General features: G+C 41.7%; 1 protein-coding gene across 1 annotated transcript; it reads left to right on the top strand.

Moving 5' to 3' along the window:
• The first annotated feature begins 7248 nt into the window (after nucleotides 1-7248).
• On the top strand, nucleotides 7249-17353 carry LOC129161931 (uncharacterized). The gene is made up of 5 exons (XM_054738450.2): nucleotides 7249-7347; nucleotides 11311-12146; nucleotides 13869-14036; nucleotides 14859-14954; nucleotides 16547-17353. The coding sequence occupies exons 2-5, from the start codon at nucleotides 11685-11687 to the stop codon at nucleotides 16877-16879; spliced, it is 1059 nt and encodes a 352-aa protein (XP_054594425.2). The 5' UTR covers nucleotides 7249-7347; nucleotides 11311-11684; the 3' UTR covers nucleotides 16880-17353.
• Nucleotides 17354-21140: the final 3787 nt, after the last annotated feature.

Below are 21140 nucleotides of genomic sequence, written 5' to 3' on the forward strand. Positions count from 1 at the left end.
GTTCAGGCTGTTCTAAGAGAAAATTTGATAAACTAAGATCGTTTGAGCACATAAATATGTTTTGACGATATTTGTAGCGAGAAAGTTGTGGTGTATTGCTGTAATCTTTGTTCAGTTAACGTGTGCAGTCTTTAGTTTTCAGTTATTAGTCTGAAAAAGCCTGGAGGCGGAAGGCAGCGGCAGACAGCATGTCTGTTTCTGTTGACAGGAAAGTGCAGAAACTCCGCAGAAATCTCCGTCAGATATATTGTTTCACATTTGTACGGAAGCGACAAGTTTATAATAATAAAAAAGGCTCTATTTTACATACGTTGCTGTAAAGCCTGCCAGCACTCATAGTGTCTTAAAGGTATAAATTTGCAAAGAGTTGTAGCACATAGTGCTGGTGGTCTAGTGACTAATGTGTTCGCCTGCAATGATGAAGGTCGTGGGTTCGATACTGGATCATACACTTTAGTTTTGTACATTATTTCACTTCTTTTCTTTTGCATAATTTTTGTATTTATGTCAACAAGAAACAAAATACGTAACGGATTAGTGGGCAGAGTTACACACACACACACACACACACACACACACACACACACACACACAAAACATGTAAACAAGTATTTTATGAGTATGAATCTGATTATTGCCGACAGTCGATATTTAAGCATGTGTGTCCCCCTTCCTCAATCCATCCTCGCAAAATAAAATCATCGGCACAGCACAGCAGGCTTTCTCTTGATCCAGAACTAGCACTTCGAAATTGATCATGTCCGCGGCCATCTGCTGCACAATCAGCTGCTCGCATCGCGGGAAACATTGAAAACAGCTTCATGAACTGAGACACAACAGGGTTAACATCGACAAAAAAATCCGCAAATAAATCTAAATAATTAATGCCATTTCCGTCTTTTTCGTTGAAATATACAAATAGCAGATCATAAATCTAGAGCAGAAAAAGCTGCTGCAGGAAGCAGGGTCTGTAGTTATTCATGCACCAATTCATTAATGTGATTATTGATCAAGATCAGGTAAACTGATATTAATGTTGCAACATTTCATTTGATCATCTGAATGATACCACACAACTGAATGACCTGTTGAGTCTCTGCATATTCAGGTATTTACTACGGAAAACAAACAACAGCAGGCAGCAGCAGGACTCCCCATGTTATTTCTCGGGTCGCTGGCCCGCGGTCGTCGGGGCCGCTGCGGTCAGCTCTTAGGTAGAGCCGGGAAGCCCTCGTTCGGCTGCGTGGGCTGCTTCACCGTGGACCAGCTCCCAGCAGCCGCTGGTCGGGAGAAACGCTCTGGCTGCAGCTCCGATCAGACCCTACCAACACCTCGCCACAGACAGCACCGCATTAAAAGCCCACAATTACGACCCGCTCCCCAAAGTTACAGTTCTCAAGCACTGATGAACACATACATAACCCACAACAGCTATGAAATGTGTGTTATTTACGGCAAAAAGGAGATATTTTTCAAGCCGACGTGCCAATGTTAACCGCAGTTGGCTTGGAAATGTGCTGATTTTATTATTTTTGTCAATTAAAATCCCCCTTGTTTGCTCTTACGTTTTACGAAAACGCAATATTAATTAAAGCACGCTTTAGTGATCAGCATGTAAAGCAAAGAAGAAATGTGAACATTTCAACCCATTTCGAACCAACCAGTAATATGATTTCTTAATACGGTGCAGCGGCAGCATTTAAAAACCAAAATATAGTTTTTACTCTCCAAAAAAAGGAGAAGACAGTCACGGTGCAGCAACCCATTTTAGTCCATTAATCTCCACAATAAATATCCAGACAGAGAATTTCTACGGCCTCGCTGTAAACTCCAATGTCACCCAGGACCAGTCTTAAAGAGACAACGTGCTTAAAGGGAAAGTGTGTAGATTTCTGGCAGTAGGGGGTAGTAAATACCAAAGTCACTGCAAACAAGCTGTATTTTTTGTTCAAGTGAGGACCTTACTAACTAATGCTCATAAAGCCAACAAAACTCTCTGGACTCTAGCTGTAACTCTCAAATTAGGATATGAGATTAATGACTCAGGTTCACGCTCCAATACATTAATTGTTTGAGAAATGCATCTTTTTATGTTGAGTGCCATCCGCCAAATAACACACGAGAAAAGGAAGAAGAAGAGTGTTGTTGCACAGTTTTCAAAGGAGTCAAAAACCACCAGCAAAACCATAAATACAGCTAAATAAACATAAAATCCAACATGGCGTCCTCCAGAGAGTCGGACCCTCGCCTGTGTATTTTATTACTATGAAGGGTACATGAACTGATTAGGAACACAATGTCATAGGGTCAAAGGTCAAGGTTGTGTGAGGTCATATATATATCAAAAATTGCCTGAACGGGTTGAATGATTTTGACCAAATCAGAGGTGATAGCTCCCTATCAAAGGTAGATAAACTGATCAGGTCACAACCTCATAGGGTCAAAGGTAAAGGTCGTGTGAGGCCGTATATATGAAAAATTGGTTTTTGTGTGCAATATCTTCTGAACAGGTTGAAATACTTTGACCAAATCGCAGGTGAGAACTCCCTATCTAAGGTAAATAAACTCATGAGGTACAAAACCTCATAGGGTCAAAGGTCAAGGTTGTGTGAGGCCGTATATATGAAAATTTGGCTTTTGTGTGCAATATCTCCTGAACGGGTTGAAGGATTTTGACAAAATCAGAGGTGATAACTCCCTATCAAAGGTAAATAAACTCATCACATACACAAGTTCATAGGGTCAGAGGTCAGTGTCATGAGAGGTAATATATATGACCAGTCAGGCATATCCCGCGACGCTCTGCATCGATTTCCAGGGCTTTCTTGTTTCTACAGAGTTTATGTAGGGTGCTGCTGGTTTGGGGTGTTATGTCAGCAGGCAGAGTTTAGGAGTCTGACAGCTGTGGGGAAGAAACTGTTTCGGGACCTGGTAGTCTTAGTCCATAGGCTCCTGTAGCGCTTCCCAGAGGGCAGGAGGGTGAAGAGTCCATTCGATGGGTGACTGGAGTCTGATGGTTTTCCCTGCCCTTTTCAGACACCAAGAAAAAAGGAGAGTAACTTTATTTTGTTTGTGTGATTTTATTTTTTTGTGTGACTACTGGTTGCAGTTCCCTGTTCAATTGATTGCTGTTCCCTGTTAAATTTAAAAAAGAAAAAAGTCTAAAGTTTTGTTTTGACTGGAGAGAACTAAAAAAGGTTACACTGTCTTCTGGTACTAGCTCAAAATAACAAGTGGTGCTTGCTGCAGAACCACAAAGGCGGAGCTGCACCAGAAGGTGGAGCTGCACCAGAGTCAGCCCCGCCCATTCCAGAATCAGCCCCGCCCATTCCATTAGAGTCAGTCTAATTCCTTCCAGTTGTCAGACTTGATAGCATTCTGGAACCAAAGAGGGTGTTGTAGCTAAAAAATGCGAGATTGAGGACGGAGTTGAGAAGTTAATTGAACAGTTTTTGTAAAGGTTCCATATAATTAAAAATCTAACTTTTGGAACTTTTAATCATGTTATATTGTCATTTCCTCATAAGAAACACGCCAAAGCCATTTTTAGCCTCATTCATGCATTTTCCTCCCATCTCAGCTTCAATTTGGTCTCCTCCCCCGAAGCGGGTCTGATCTTGGTTCTCAAATCTGGATATTCTGTGAATTTTCTGACAAATTATTTCTGAAATGACTTCTACTGAGACACCGCCAATAAACCATACTTCCCATCTCAGAGACACACTGGGAAGCACAATTACATGTAACGCCACTTGATTTATAACAGATGTGGTGGTGTAGTGGTTATGGAGTCAGGTTGACATGCTGTTTCGCCTCCCAGTAGTGTAAGTTTTAGGTAGTTTACAACCTCTTTTCTTCATTTCTAGCTACACTTGCCAGTACTATGTTTACAACAATTTACTGGTATACCGTTTAACATATAATGTGTTTATTTATTTATTTATTCGTTTATTTAGCCAGTGTGAGTCCATTTGTGAGCAGAGTTTCAACTAAAATGCTGTTTAGGAACGACCAAATTCAAAGAACTTTTAGCGACATAAATATTTTGCTGAAAAGAAACATTACAACTAAAATATAAACAAATTGAATGTGGCTAAATAGACTGCTGATGACCCCACGGAGAATCGAACCAGCATCAGCTGAGGGGAAAGCAAAAACCAACTCAGACGATTTTACCACTAGACTACCAGAGGCCATTCAATAGACTGAAGTGCTGTTGTACACCACTTTTATTAGACCAGCTGTAGGCAGATATTCGCTAAAAGAAACCTTTTCATTTCGAGATATATTCAGTCTTTGTCATGTAGCAAGTTATATTTATCTTGTTTAATTGGAGTATAGAACATAGCATTAATGACTGTAAACTAGTAACAGCCGTAATTCATGTGGGTCAGGTCAGTTTGCGATAAAGTTGAAAACAAAAACGGAAGTCAGTGGGCTAGGCTGAGTTTGCGTGAATGGGCGGGGTGCAGCTCCGCCTTTGTGGTTTTGCAGCCAGCACCCTCTCCAAAATAACCACAGTTTTTTCCCCTCAGTGTCATTTGATCTATTTCTTGGGAAGATGGATGGATGGATGGAGATCAATAATTATTTTTAATATAGCCTTTTTCAATACCAAACTTTCAATACCAAACAAAAATGAACTACAATAAAATTACTGGCACACTAAATTCCAATTCTCCTCAATGGGACTTGAACTCGCCAACTGATCTCCCTTACACGACACCAAACGAGGTGCTTTACTTGATTTGGGAGGGGGGAATAAAAGCAGTAAAACAATAAAACTTTGAACATTACAACACAAAGAGAAAATAAATAATGTTACAGCAATTGCGGAATGCCATCTGCGGGATTCGAACCCGCCGCAACGACCAACCAGTAGGTGTCAAACCATGACTAATTAGTGCAAGCCTTGGCGCTCAGGGACACCCATCAGATTGTGAGGCCACAGCACATACGTTTTAGACTGGGTGGGATTCTTATACCCAACAGGAGTCTTCTGCCCGCCTTCTCATTAGAATATGCATAATTTGTGTTTCAGGCACTAGTTAACTAGTGAGCTGCTGCACTGCCACACATGTAAACTGGTGAAATTTCAATTGTTCCACTAGTTAACTAGTGGACAAAAATGGTCAGCTTGTATGTGTTTTTAGATGCAACTAGTTAACTAGTGAGCAAATCCGCACCTCACTAGTTAACTAGTGAGGTGAAGATATGCTCACTAGTTAACTAGTGAGGTACTAGTGAGGTGCAGATATGCTCACTAGTTAACTAGTGAGCAAATCCGCACCTCACTAGTTAACTAGTGAGCAAATCTGCACCTCACTAGTTAACTAGTGAGCAAATCCGCACCTCACTAGTTAACTAGTGAGCAAATCCGCACCTCACTAGTTAACTAGTGAGCATATCTGCGCCTCACTAGTTAACTAGTAAGCAAATCCGCACGTCACTAGTTAACTAGTGAGCATATCTGCGCCTCACTAGTTAACTAGTGAGCAAATCCGCACCCTACTAGTTAACTAGTTGGCGTTTTGGGGCCCACTAGTTAACTAGTGAGCATATCTGCACCTTACTAGTTAACTAGTGATGCTTTTTTGCACCTTACTAGTTAACTAGTGGGCGCTTAAGGGTGCACTAGTTAACTAGTGAGCAAATCTGCACCTCACTAGTTAACTAGTGAGCATATCCACACCTTACTAGTTAACTTGTGGGCGTTTTGGGGCCCACTAGTGAACTAGTGACACTTATTTTGCACCTCACTAGTTAACTAGTGGACATTTGTACCCTCTCTAGTTAACTAGTGAGCAGTTCCGCCTTCACAAGTTTACATGTAAGTGTCACACTGAAGCCACTACTAGTTTACTAGCTGAGGTTCCTCTGGCCAGCATGTTAACTTGTGTGCCGCATGCAAATGTTTGGGGTGGGATTTTGCAAAATTCCGCACTGTGATTGATTGTCATATTTTATTTTAACATAGTGAGCCAATAGAAAGCCTCAATTTGAGAAATTCTCTGCCTCCTAATTAGAATTCTGTGCAACTAGCTAGCTAGTGTGAATGTAGGCTTGAACTAGTTTACTTGTATACATTTATGTCCTCACTAGTTAACTAGTTTGGACAATGGATGCATCAACTAGGTAACTAGTGAGCCTGCTACAATCAACTAGCTAGCTAGTGAGTCATTAATGGTTCACTAGTTAACTAGTGGCACTGCCCTACTCCAACTACTTAACTAGTTAGGAGTTTTGCCTTCACTAGTGAACATGTGGACACTTTGAACTGTCACTAGTTAACTAGTGAGACACAAAAACCTTCAACTAGCTGACTGGTATGCATTTTAGCCCTTACTAATTAACTAGTGAGCCATTTTTGTGTCACCTAGTTAACTAGGAAGCCAAAATGTGTTCACTAGTCAACTAGTGGGCATTTCTTCTGTCACTAGTTAACTGGTGTGCACATTTTGGCCATCACTAGTTAACTAGTGAGACACAAAAACCTTCAACTAGCTGACTGGTATGCATTTTGGCCTTTACTAGTTAACTAGTGAGCCATTTTGTGTCACCTAGTTAACTAGTGAAGCCAAAATGTGTTCACTAGTTAACTAGTGAACATTTCCGTCTCCCACTAGTTAACTGGTGGGCTCATTTTGACCCTGACTAGTTAACTAGTGAGACACAAATACCTTCAACTAGCTGACTGGTATGCATTTTGGCCTTTACTAGTTAACTAATGAGCCATTTTTGTGTCAACTAGTTAACTAGTGAAGGTCAAAATGTGTTCACTAGTTAACTAGCGTGTACAGTTTGACCCTCACTAGTTAACTAGTTGACCTGTTGACAAGATATCAGAATTAATGCTCAAGCGGCTGGCCAAATTGGGCAAAGTTAACAAGTGGGATTTTTACATTCAGTAGTCAGCTAGTACGAGTTTTTGTACCTTACTAGTTGACTAGTAAAAAGTAAATGTGTTTTAACTAGTTAACTAGTGGACATTGATCTGTCCACTAGTTAACTAGTGAACACACTGAGCAATACTAGTTAACTAGTAAGATATGAAACATTTTAACTAGTTAACTAGAGAGAATTTAGGCCTTACTAGTTAACTAGTTGACATTTAGGCTGTCACTATTTAACTAGTTGACACAAACATGGCTAACTAGTTAACTAGTGGACAGAAATGGCTTACATGTTCATGACAATTCTGGCTGATATCCTGATATCAGAATAAATGCTCATTTGGCTTGCCATACTGATTAATTGCTCGGGTTGCAGGCACGGATCCCCGTTTCTGTCAACTTTGATCTCAGCAGCTGGAGCGGGGATAAAGACGCGCTTCTTCAGATAAAAGTGGTAATTACGTCTAACTTTAATATTGTTAACAATAATTGCAGCAAAGCATCATTTACTGCAGTTAGTCACTAGTGAAGCATAACTTAACTTTCATGAGCAAAAAAACCCACAAAAAGGATTCAATAAATCAGCAAAGCGGGAAGAAATGTTATTTTTGTTTTTACATTCTTACTTCATTTCAAACTATAGTGTTTTTCTATGGGGTGCCATTTGTAAAGTCAAACAGTCATAATCTAACAGCAATATTTTTGGTTATTTAGCATATCATAAGAGAAAAAATTGAGAGTTCACTTTTTCAAAGTCATATTTTCACCATGTTATTCATACATTTATAAATGTTAAAGTTTCCAAATAAATATTTAGTTAGCACGCTAAATATTTAATTTATAGTTAAATATTTATGTTGCAAACTAAATATTTAGGTCTGATCTAAATACTTAGTTTGTAAAATAAATATTTAATTCACTAACTAAATATTTAATTTACTAATTAAATATTTATTTTGGAAATAAATATTTAAAATTTAAATTAAATATTTAATTTGTAAATTAAATATTTTCCAAAGAAATATTTAGATCCCAGCTAAATATTTATTTTCCATGATGTTATTTAGCTCCACACTATAGTTTATATTTTTGGGTCAGACTTAAATATTTATTTCCCAAATACTGATTTTGCAAACTAAATGTTTAGCTCCAAAATAAATATTTAGCTGGGATCTAAATATTTATTTCGGAAAATAAATATTTAATTTACAAATTAAATATTTAGTTCCAAAATAAATATTTAATTAGTAAATTAAATATTTAGTTAGTGAATTAATGATATGCTAAATAACCAAAAATATTGCTGTTAGATTATGACTGTTTGACTTTACAAATGGCACCCCATATTTGTGATGTCCTTGTGTCAAACGAAAACAGCAGGCCAGTGGAAAGCACTAGTGACTTTGCCATTGAGGATGTTAATGATGAGCATTTGGATGACTTGGCTTTTCCTGAGGTAGACAGTGTTTGTGATACCAGGCAGTTAAGAGAGCAGTTACACAAGAACTTGTCTTCATTGTTCCTGAAGATGGAAAGTATTCTTCATGTTTCTCAAATGGCATCTCAGGAAATAGTTGATACTCTGGCACAAATCATTTCATTGTCAAAGCCTCTCATTACAAAGACTCTGCATGATGTATTACAAAGGCATCAGGTTACTCCTTCCAAGGCTATCCTTAATGATTTGCTGAATGCTGTAAATAATGCAAATATTTTTGCTTGTGCCACAGCTAAAGGGGAGGACTTTTGTTCAAATAAACATAGAAAAACGTTTATTGAAAAGAACTACCCTGTGGTAATGCCTGTTCAGTATGTATTGGAGCCTGGTTGTACAGCAATTCATGTCCCTATATTTGAGATGATCCAAAAAATGTTCCAACATACAGACATTCTTAACAGAATTATGGAAACACATATCTCTTATGAGGGTCTTTACACAAGCCACAGAGATGGGTCATATTTCCAAGGAAATGAGTTGTTTTCTTCATCAGAGCTTTCACTGCCACTGATACTGTACATTGATGACCTTGAAATTGCCAATCCATTGGGCACTTCAAGGAAAATACACAAACTGTGTGCAGTATGCTGGATGTTTGCTGATTTGCCAAGTAAATATCGTTCAGGTCTGCATGTCATTCAGCTAGCAGCATTATGTAAGGTACCTGATCTCCACAGGTGTGGCTATGAAAAAGCATTTGGTCCTTTGCTACAAGATCTAAAAACTCTTGAGCAAGATGGTGTATTTACTGAGTGCCTCGGTAAATCTGTTAAAGGGACTATCATGTGCGTTGTAGCTGACAACCTGGCAGCCCACTCATTGGCTGGGTTTAGTCAGTGTTTCAGAACTGGATTTATTTGTAGGTTTTGCAATGCAACACGAGACCTAATTCAGTCTCATGATGTTGGAGATGGCAAGTTTAGCCTCAGAACAAAAGCCAGTTATGACCAAAATGTGCAGGAAGTTCTACATGGGGATGGTCATAGTCAGGCAGGTGTGCAACGGAACTGCATCCTGACTGAAAGTTTGCAGTATTTTCATACAACCACAGGCTTCCCTCCTGATGTCCTCCATGACCTTTTTGAGGGAATTGTACCAGTGGAGTTGGCCATGTGTATTCAGGAGATGATCCGGCAGAAATACTTTACTCTGGAGCAGTTGAATAGAAAAATCTTGTCCTTTCCTTACCAACACTCCGATAAAGTTGACAAACCAAAGCCCATCTCAAAGAACTTCTCTACAAGGAGGACCATTGGTGGCAATGGTCATGAGAATATCACATTGCTGAGAGTACTGCCATTCATGAACGGTAATGTAGTCCCTGAGGAAGATGCTGCTTGGACAGTGTTAATGGATTTGAAAGAGGTTGTTGAGCTTATGCTGTGCCCAAGATTTGATGAAGAGTCCATACAGTATTTGCAATCAAAGATAGATGACCACAGAAAAGTGCTGCAGGACATGTTTCCTGAGTTAAGACTGCTTCCAAAACATCATTATATAGAGCACTACCCAGCTCTTATACGTGCTTTTGGGCCACTTGTTCACTTATGGACAATGAGGTTCGAGGGTAAGCATCGCTTTTTCAAGAGGGTAATACATGACACACAAAACTTTAAGAATGTGTTAAAAACATTAGCAACACGGCACCAACACATGGTGGCCTACTACCTCAGTGCACCTTCATTTTTTCAGCCGCATCAGCAGACGACACACGTTACTTCTGTCATGGTTTCAGATCTTCCTGAAGTTGCACAAGAATACATAAAGGATAAAACTGACAGCAGAATTATTTACAGCACATCAAAGATCATTGTTGATGGCACAACTTACAGCCCTGGAATGTTTGTGTCTGTGGGGGAGGATGGGGGACTGCCACAGTTTAGCGAGATCAAAAAAATCCTCCTTGTTAACAATGATGCTGCATTTCTTTGCAAAGAACACAGGTCAAACTACACTGAACATATGAGGTCATATGAACTCTACCCAAGTTGTATGGCTATCCACTGCATGTCAGAGTTTAATGACCGCTTACCCCTTTCTGCATACTACGTGGAAGGGAAACTTCTTTTGACACCAAAACGTTTTATACTTCTACACTGAAAGTGAATTTGCATTATGTGATTTACATATATTTTAAGATTTGTTCCACCCCAAAGTTTCAAAATGCAGATGCTATGTGTGTGTGCGTGGGGGGGGGGGGGGGGGGGGGGGGGGGGGTGTTAAGAGAGCAACATTAGACAGTAGTCTGTAAAAAGTAGTTTGCTACTAGAAGTTCTGTTTCCTTTTAGATGTATCTCACTGATTTAATATCACATGATGTGTTTTTCCAAATATTTCTCCAGCAGTTTGTCTCTGTTTTGTAAAATAATTGCTGTGTAAATTCTTATGTATTGTTTGTATGCCTGGTGAGAAAATGTAGATTATGATGTTGAAATAGGGTTAGTTTTTACCGTGACTAAATGAAATGATGGCCTGTGACTATGTAACATGTAAAATACTTACCTTTGTTCTGGACTGTTGAAAGATTGGCCATAAAATGCTAGAATGCACCCAAAGTAACCAGCATAAATAGTAAGTTTATTTTGTTATGAAATTTACAGTGTACTTTTTAAATTAAAATTGGAAAACAAGACTATAGTATATTTGACCCCCCATTTTTGACAGCTGTAATGATTGCTGAGTATACAATTATCAGACCTTGTAAAGGCTATGTGTATGCATTACCACAAGAGGTACTGCTCCACTTGTGACAGTAAATCTTTTGGGCTATTGCTTGGTACTCAGATGCCAATTCTGAGTACCACTCTGCCATAAAAGGACACATAAAAAAAGGTCAATGGTATGATGTTCATTGTTTTTATATGTGTTGAGACCATTGTAGTATTTTTTAATCATCTCCATTCCTTGCTTTATACACAGGATGATGGCAGCATCTCAGAAATTCCTGCTGAGAGTTTACAGCACTACAGATGTTGTTGTGAAGGTTTCTCTAACTAAGCGGCCTGAGTCAGTGGAAGAACTAATCACCATACTCCGGGAGAAGCTCAACCCAAGGCTGGACTTTGAGTTTACCTTACAATACGAAGACCCTGACTTTGATGGGCAACTTACCTGTCTACATGATATTCAAGAGCTACTAGAGAAGAGCACATTAAAAATAGTGCGATCCGAAAGTGATGCCAGTTCTTGTGCAAGTTCTGACACAGACATCCTTCCTCATGTGCCTTTAGCTCAGCATCTGAAGTGTTGGCCTGACACTTTCCCAGTACCTACCTTTTCTTACGAAGTCGAACATGTCCTTGAGAAGGGAAATAAAGCCTACGAGAGAAGCTCTTGTTACCACTCATCCATGTCTTAATGAGCCTGGAAGTTATGGTTGGAAGACCAGTTTAAAATTTAAGATGGGAAGTTACCGCACCAAGCTAGCCAGAGCCGGATGCGCGGAGGTGTCCGTGAATGCTGGTAGAAGGAGTATCAACAACCCAGAAGGAGAGTATCCCCACTCCAACATAAAAAGAGCACGAAAAGCTGAGGTAAACTACCTCCCAAACTTTCCAAGAGGAGAAGATAAGGCCAGTCTGGAGGAATTGAGAGTCCAGATAAAAAATGAGGTTGAGAAGACCGAGCCCAACAAAGTAATGATTGAAAAACTGATGCAAACAACCTTTGCACTGCGTCGCCATGAGATCGTTCAAGAAAACCCAATGGTGAAGGACTTCTTAGAGAAATGGCCAGCTCTGCGATTTCACTCACAGGTTGGTGTTGCACTGATTTTTTTTTTCTTATTCAATTTAACTTGAAACAATGCAAGTTCAGCAGATCTTCAGATTCAGATTTATTTATTTAACATGTTAAACAAAGTACTTCTTATAAACATTGTTCAAATAGGTAGAAAAAATATCTTAAAGCGCTACAACTAAGCACCCTATTAGTTGTGGTGCTTCAACATTAACTCATTCGCTGCCAGCCGTTTCCTGATCGGTAAATCCCTTTCGCTGCCAATGTTTCTCACCAATTTTATAGTTTTTTTTAAGAGTCACAGAACGTTGTGTGCTAGGATGTTGACGCCAAAACAACCAAAACAAAGTGGAGACTCACCTTAAATCATGAAGAATCTGCGCATTTCGAGCATTATCCGTTCTTTCATAATCCGTTGTTGAATTGTGATCGGCAGAAGCTTTTCCGGTTCGCACCTCACTTTTTTTTTACAGCAGCCACCCAAAACGATCTAACACATGGATTTTCTACTTCCTGATCACGTCATGTGTGATATATGCGGATGAAGATCGGCTTTAGAGGTGAGAGGTTCAGTCACGATGCGGGGGCTCATTCCAATGCCCACACAGTAAAAACATTCAAATGGCGACTTAAGTCTTCATTTGCAGTGAACGGTGGGATCTAAAATGACGACTTTAGTCATCAATGACAGTGAATGAGTTAAGCCGGGCGTACACTGTGCCACTTTTTCACTCGTAGCACTCAGCTTCAGCTCAAACTGTACGACTTCCTCGCAGGGTAGATCTCATGAGTCATGTGCTCACACTGCACGACCCAGTTCTTGGATGCGATCTGACTGCTCACACTGCACGCCTGGTAGCAACACGTCGGCCCTAAAATATGCTAAAAATAGCAGTTTTTACTCAACACGTGAGACTTTTTTGTCTTGTTTTGCCTGTTGTCCTTCGGGAGTGCTGCAGGACACACAGGGATTTATGGGGGCTGGATGAGTAAAATGAAATAAAGAAAGTAAATCTGTGTTTTGTGATCAGTTTAATTTGACATGAACACGACAAACACTCTTTCTTGACAATCTTTGTGAGTAAAAAACGTGTAGAAATTAAAACGAACAAAGTGTGTTATTAGGGAAATAGCGGGTGAGCGGTGTTGATGCAGGATTGCGTATGCGCCGTGAGCGGTTCTGATACTTTTTGCGTCGCAGCTGCTCGCAGCGCCGCTTCAAAAGTGCGATACCCTCACGAGGGACGAGCAAAATATTAAACACGCCAGAAGTTTGTGCGAGCTCTCGATAGCTGGTCATGTGGTGTTAATTGCCTCTCGTAACCCCCTGTATACTACACGACACTCGGCGCAAAACTCGCCCCGATCTTGTGGATTGTCGCACGAGTGGAAAATCAGCTCAAAAAAGTGAAAAAGTTGCACAGTGTACGCCCGGCTTTAAGTAGACAGGCAACCACAGATAAAACTTGCTGAGTCTATAATGTAGGAACTGATGTTCTCTTGAATTAAAGAGAAGTTTTCTTACATTCATTAGGCTCATGATGCCAAAAAATTTATTTCAGATTTGTGATACAGTTGTGTTGGAAAGGTTAAGTTCAAATTGAAAAACAAATGTTAAAATGACAGCATTAAGATAAAACTGGGCACAAATTTGGAAATCCCTCTTTAAATATAAGATTTCTCAATTTGGCCAGTAATTTTGCTTTATATTGGATGTTTTCATGTTCCTGTATTTTTAGGTTTGTGCGGAGTTCCACCGAGTCACAAACATCAACCTGCAGAAACAGTTCTATGCTGAACTTGACAGACACACACCACGACTTATGGCTCTATACAGACAGAAGGCCACATGCACTGGCAAGATATCGGAGGCTCTGCGAAACTTTCTGAATCATTATGATCATCAGGTGAATATTGATAAAGATAAAATTGCTACCACAAATTTAAAAAGTTTCTATGTTAATCACTCAATTTTGCTTGTTTTTAGACTGCCTATGGGCTACTGTTAATTGCTGGGAACATCTGTTTTCTATATACACCAAAGACAAATATAAATGCAACACTTTTGTTTTTGCTCCCATTATTCATGAGCTGAACTCAAACATCTGAAACTTGGTCCACATTCACAAAACACCCATGACTTTCAAATACTGTTCTGAAATCTGTCTACATGTGTGTTAGTGAGCACTTATCCTTTACCAAGATAAACCATCCCACCTCACAGGTGTGGCATATCAGGGGGCTGATTAGACAGCATGAATAATGTACAGGTGTGCCTTAGACTGCCCACAATAAAAGGCCACCCTAAAATGTGCAGTTTGATCAAACAGCACAATGCCACAGATGTTGCAACCTTTGAGGGAGCGTGCAATTGGCATGCTGACTGCAGGAATGTCTACCAGAGCTGTTGCCCATGAAAGGAATGTTCATCTCTCTACCATAAGCCGTCTTTAAAGGCGTTTCAGAGAACTTGGCAGTATATCCAACAGGCCTAAAAAATGGGAGCAAAAACAAAAGTGTTAGTCTAGATAACCCTGAAAAAAAATGTTTAGGGTTTTTGTCAAATGAGTAAGAAACAAGCTCTTTGTCATGAGAGACAGGTTGTGTCTCAAAAGAAATGTCTCCAAAATTATGCAGAGCCTAATGTGTCATAAACATGTATTATCCCCAGGCAATGACACCTGTAAACTTAGTGTTAAATTAACTCTTATTTTCTTTTCCCTTTATAGGAAGCACCTGATGTCGATGTGAAACGGACTGCAGTGCTACGTGCCCTTCCAGTATACCTGCGGGAGGAAGACCCAGAATTCTTTAAGACATGTGATGTAAGTGTCTCTTGCATTACTTAAATTCTACCAGTGAGATAACATACCATGGATTATTTTATATGGTTTTATTACAAAGCAGCTTCACAATTGCTTTAACAAACATTGCATTAGACTTGTGTGTTGGGGGGGATCAAACCTGGGCTCAAATTAGGGTGTGTGTGTCACAAGTGGGGGTGGGAGGAGGCAAACCCAAATAGATTGTGCACACACAGAAACCCTGATTTCGCCATTGACCCTTTGCACGAGACTGCCCCGTTCTCCATGATGGTCGGCAAAAAGACCGTTTACACACGTCAAAATTCCGGTGAAGCTAGTCAAAACAAGCCCGTTGTAGCCCTTTATCGCTTTTATTTACTTGGTTTCACAGTAAAATGGTAACAACTTGCTACGTGGCCAGCTGCACTAACAGAAGGATGTAAAGTCAACTCATTTCTTTATTTTTTTTTTTCAAATAACGTTGATTGAGACTGAGGACGGAGATGAACTACAGCTATCAATCAAACGGACTAGCAACCCTCAGGTTTACAGCTAATGTGTTTTTACCTGGTAAAATTAACGTTTATTTAATTCATGACGAGGACAGGGACAAATGTGATGCGTTCTTCTGATGGATATTTCACCATGGAAGACGCACGCATACCGCGGTACCGTCCACTGTAGTGAACATGCATATTACACCAGAATTCCGTCGCCCCGTTTTTTTAAGATGGCGACTGTACGTCTTATGTTTATAAATGTTCTTCTGTAGCTGACAAGCAGAGCTAAAACACGTTGTTTTACAGGTATTATTCTCATGTCATGATGTGTTTTCATATATTTATATTTTAAACACTTGTCCATGAAAAGTTCATCAACTCTGCATCAGCCAGGTACTTCCTTAAATTTGAAGCAAGAACGCGGTAGTCTAAACGCTACTCGTTAATTCTGGTCGGCGCTCATTTTCCTATTTCGCGGGGCAGGGGCACAAACTTTCTGCTTCCTGTTTTGTTGCTCTCCTGTGTCTTCGTTTTGTTTCTTTCTCACATTCTTTTTGATGTTCTCTTTTTCATGTGATGAGTTGGCATCCTGTTTCTCCGACTTATGTTTTACTGCAGTTTTGCGTTAACGCACCAACAAAACCATACCTGTTGGTAGATTTGTAGCAAAGCGTTGATGACGTCGACGGCTTGATTGTAAAAATTCGTTGACGTCAGATCCAGTAGTCGACGCACCATGCCCACTTGTTGCATCCCCAGGAGTTTGTAAATAGAGGAGGAATCTGCCTGTTTTTCCTCTAGTTCGCCCTCTTCTCCGCCTTCACTAACATCTCCGCCAATTACCGAAGACCCGGAACAATGTCCGTCCGCTACTAGATTCCTTTCCTGTTTTGCCCGCCTTCGTCTCCCGCTCGATACCCAACCCTAGTTGCTATAAACACACAAATCTAATTAATTAATTTACACATTTTCTAAAAGAATAGTAAATAGAGGACTCTTGATGTGTCACTAACGTGTTACCCACAAGACTGCAGAATATTTTGCTAGATTACAAATAATGCTTGTCACGGCCCTTCAAGTCAACCTTACTTATTGACACTGTGTTTATTCCAGGCGGGCACGCTGGATGAGACGAACCTGACTGACACTCCAGTTGCCCTTCTCACAGTGGTTGCTGACGGCTCTGCTGAGACCAGTCCATTCCATTTCAGTCCTTCAAGCATGGCTGTTGTGGTGGAAGGCGACTTGGTGATCCGTGATATTGCCAGATTTGCTGATGCATATGCCTTATTGTTTGGCTTGATCTATGCTCTGCATTTGGACTACCCCAGGAAACTAGTTCACACATTCACCTTTGTCCAGAAAGTCTTCATGGGGCTTGATGATGGCAAACCACTGAAACCCAGCCTTCATGCTCTTAGAAATGATTTGTTACAGAGTGAGTAGTTATGAAAGATATGCAAGGCAACTGGTTGTTAGGACAGGCACACTGTTACTGAGCACCTTCTTTGAAGTATTTTATTTAAAGCACTTTTAAGTTTTCTACAGGCTTTGGGTGGATGTAATTCCCATCAGTTTACCTCATTTTTTTTATACAAGGTTATTTGGGTGCCGATAAACATTATTTGAACCTGTTAAAAAATATTTATTTTATTTAATTTTTGTTTATTTAAAAAAATCTCTTTTGTGTTTGACCTTTTGTTTTTCATTTTTATATATTAGAAGAAAGATGACTTTTAGGACTGATGTTCTTTTATGATTTTATAAAAATGTTATTAAATGTTATTAGCAGCATTTTGTACGCTCACTTGTGCTCCAGTCCATGTCAGTGGTTCCATGTTGATGGTTTTATAAAAAAAACATTTATGTGATGTTTTTCACAAGTCCATAAAAATGTTAATAAACAAAATGTTAAGTGAATCGCCATATACTTTTTTTGAGTGGTCCACACACAATTAAAAAAGAAAGGTAATTTAATTAGTTTATAATCATATTACTTGAGTTTAGGTTGTAATATAATTACATTCTGTTGCATCAAATAATTTAACTACAAGTAACACAAAAATGTTAAAATTAAAATATATAAGTTTTAAGTTTATCTTAATTATTTAAATATAGAATATTATCTGAAAATTTTAAGTTAACAATAAATACAAATTTTGAGTACAACCATACTTAAAACATATGGTTTGTCTACTTAAAACTTTTGTGGAAACTGATTACCTCAAAAATTTTAAGTTCAGTCAACTTATTCGGGTTTACAGTAAAAGTAAGAATCCAGGCAGCAGTTTTTCTGGAGAGTTTAGAGGAGATGCAGGAAGATGAGAGACAGACAGGACAGGAAAATAGTTCATTAAAAACAAGAAAACAAAACAAAAAGTAAAATGTAGGTAGATTTATCTCCACTACACGTTTTTACCTGTATAAAGCAATAAGTTATACACATGTCATATTTATACATCTGATACAGCTGAGATCACCTTCAAAACTCAGTCACACACCCAGGGCTGTTTCAAGACATTTTGGGGGCCAAGGCAAAATGACCCCAACCCCCACCCCCCACCCCCCCACCCCAATAACTGGGCTCCCCAGAAGCCTCTGTAATTCATACCCTCTCCAGGAGTATTAGTTATACAGTGTTTGTAAAAGCTCCTCAGACATCACTGACATGTTCTAATATCATCAGATGAAAAACGTTGGTTACGTATTGTAACCCCAGATTCTATGAGTCTAGTCGCAGCCCTTAAGCGAGCTGCTATTGGAAGGGTGATCTCAGCATCAGCCAATCATGAAGAGCTTAAATGTACGCCCACCACGTGGGCACCCCTTGTGGGTTATATAAGTGGAACGACCCCACTGTTTGCCTCCGATGGCTCTTAGTCCTAACAGAACCAGTGGGGCCAGTGGCTTAAGGGCTGCAACTAGACTCATAGAATCTGGGGTTACAATACGTAACCAATGTTCTATTTCGTCTAGTCTTAGCCCTTAAGCGAGCTGCTATTGGAATAATGCGCAGCTGGATGGGTTTACGCCACACTGGTTAGCTCAACCAATGGACACACCCAACAAGTCTCCTTTTAGTGAGGGTCGCTCAGCCTCAGCCCAGGGCTTAAAAGGCTGACGCAGCCAGAGATAAGAGTGAGGCCCCCACTAAAAAATATCATCCACAAGAGGATGAAATTCATTCAAGTAAGGCTGATGTGGTGCCATAATGCATTCACTCAGCCTGCTGAGGTCCAAGCACTGAACGAGTGATGGATCCTGAAGACACATCTCGTAAATAATAATGAGTAAAGGAACAGGGTGAAGCCCATGAAGCAGCCTGACAAATGACTTCCATTGACACACCACTGTGGGGCGCCATAGAAGAGGAAATCCCTCTGGCTGAGTGAGCCCTGAGTGTCTCAGGGGGATCCTGCCCTGCTGATGTGTAAGCGTGAAATGGCGTCACATAGCCAGAGTCAAAGGCGCTGGGCCAACAGCGCGTGCCCAAGGGAAGACTCCCTGTAGTGCACAAACATGCTTTGTGAGCGGCGAATCCCTGAAGTGCGTGACACATATCGTGCGAGCGCGCGCACCGGGCAGAGAAGATGGGAAGTCGCCTCCTCATCAGAATTATGGGGAGGAGGAAAAAGTTCAGCCAATGAAAATTGACCTGGATTTGAAGGAAGTATTAATGTTTTTGGGCACAAAGGCTGGGGCATAAAACAGCAGACCCTCCATCTTCCCGGATCCTGAGGCATGCGGGAGCCACTGAGAGGGCGAGTTAGGTCGCTCGCTCTCTTGACTGATGCCAGTGCCAGCAGCAAGGCAGTTGTGACAGGAACTTGAGTGAGACCTGGTCCAAGGGTTCAAATGGGGCTTCAAATAAGCCACGCAGAACCACCGTTAGATCCCACTGGGGAACTAGCGGGCGGGACACAGGCCTGTTCCTTCTGACACCTTTTAGAAAACGTTTTGTGAGGGGATGACTGAAAACAGACCCATCACCAAAATCCTGGTGACAGGATGAGATAGCTGCAGCATGTTTTAATAGTGCTGAATGCGAGGCCCCTGTCCATCAGTATCTGTAGAAACGATAGGACATCCGCCAGCTGGCAGGAGAGCGCTTGAAAATTCCGCTCTGTGCACCATTTCTGGAAAGCTGCCCATTTAGCAGCATAAGATGTGATGGTGCACCCGCGCACTCTGAATCGTGGTGACCACATCATGCGGCAGCCCAGAAACAAACCCCTAAGCGTGACCGCTCAGTGGCCAGACTTACAGCCGTTGGCCTATTTCTGGAGGATGTTTGATTTTCCCATCCGCCTGGGGAGGGGCGTCCTCCCTTCGTGGGAGTCTCCACGGGGAGCCGGACAGTAGCGCTTGCAGGTCCGGAAACCATGACGCGGACAGGCGTCTGGGAGCCACCAGAATTACCGAGAGCTGTTCTGACCAAACTCGGTCCAGGAGACGGGGAATCAGAGGGACTGGTGGAAACGCATACAGGAGCGTTCGAGGCCAGGGCTGGTGTGAGAAGGCGTCCGCCCCAAACGGGGTTGGTCCCGGGGACTCAGGGAAAACCACAGGCGACACTGAGCGTTTTCGCGAGCCGTGAACAGCTCCACAGACAGTTCCCCGAACTTTATCCAGATGTGCAGAATGCAGACGCCAGTCGGAGTCGCGGGGACCCCTCTCGACAGGATGTCTGCCGCTACATTCAGGATCCCCAGAATGTAGGTGGCACAGCAGGTGGACATGTGCCCAACACAGTAAACCTGTGGCTACGCGCAATAGTGGGAGGGATCGAACTCCCCTTTGGCGATTTATGTAGGCTGTCGCCACCTGGCTGTCTGTGTGAACTTCGGCATGACGGCCATCGAGAAGGGCAGCAAAGTGTCTGAGCGCATTCCTCACTGTCATAAGCTCCAACACATTTATGTGCTCGTGCGTGTGGGAGGGCCAGCGATCTGCTGCCGTATGGGACAAGCACGTGCCCCCCACCCCAGACAGTGATGCATCCGTAAACACAGATACGTGTGACGTAGGACTTCCGATGGGGACCCCGTGTGAGAGGATGCAGGGGTTCCCCCAGTGAGCGAGGCCCCCGCCCACTGAGGGGGGAACCCTCAACATACGTCTCTTCTGACGTATCGGGTGTACCCGGAGGCGGATGAGCGTTGCAGGCGCCTCGAGCGCAACAACCCTAGTAGCACCGCCGAGTGGGCTGCAGCCATCATGTCCAGAAGTCTCATGACTAACAGGGCTCTCACGATCTTGCGGGGTTGCACGCGGGAGATCACCGTGGTGAGATCTGCCGCTCTCACGGGCGACAAACGTGCTCTCATTAGGGAGGCGTTCAGCTCCACCCCGAGAAACACAATCGACTGGGATGGAAGGATGGAGTTCTTCCCCCAGTTTCTAGAAAACCTCAGGGTTGACAGATGCTCTGTTAATTTCCTGGTTTGCTCTGACGCCTCGTCCTCGGACCAGGCGCATCGGAGCAGATCGTCCCGGTAAAATAAAACCCTCGTTCCCGCCGTGCGCAGTGGCTGCAGCGCGGTCTCCAGACATTTGGAGAAAGTGCGCTGCGCTAGCGAGTAGCCGAAAGGGAGGCATTCGTGCGCGCGTTTCGACAGCGGACGTGTGCTCGAGGTCACGTGAGGATTGGGTTCGCGCCCTTACCGCCGTCGCTTGTACCAGAGAACTGGGAGCGACCCATGGAGGG

The sequence above is a fragment of the Nothobranchius furzeri genome, chromosome 4, assembly GCF_043380555.1.
Source record: "Nothobranchius furzeri strain GRZ-AD chromosome 4, NfurGRZ-RIMD1, whole genome shotgun sequence".
In the NCBI taxonomy this organism is placed as follows: Eukaryota; Metazoa; Chordata; class Actinopteri; order Cyprinodontiformes; family Nothobranchiidae; genus Nothobranchius; species Nothobranchius furzeri.

Bases quoted from the DNA above. Each gene is read 5' to 3' on its own strand.
- LOC129161931 (XM_054738450.2), top strand. From the start codon at position 11,685: ATGTCCTTGAGAAGGGAAATAAAGCCTACGAGAGAAGCTCTTGTTACC. The intron at 12,147-13,868 runs GTTGGTGTTGCA...CTGTATTTTTAG, and splicing joins CTCTGCGATTTCACTCACAG to GTTTGTGCGGAGTTCCACCG. The intron at 14,037-14,858 runs GTGAATATTGAT...TTCCCTTTATAG, and splicing joins TGAATCATTATGATCATCAG to GAAGCACCTGATGTCGATGT.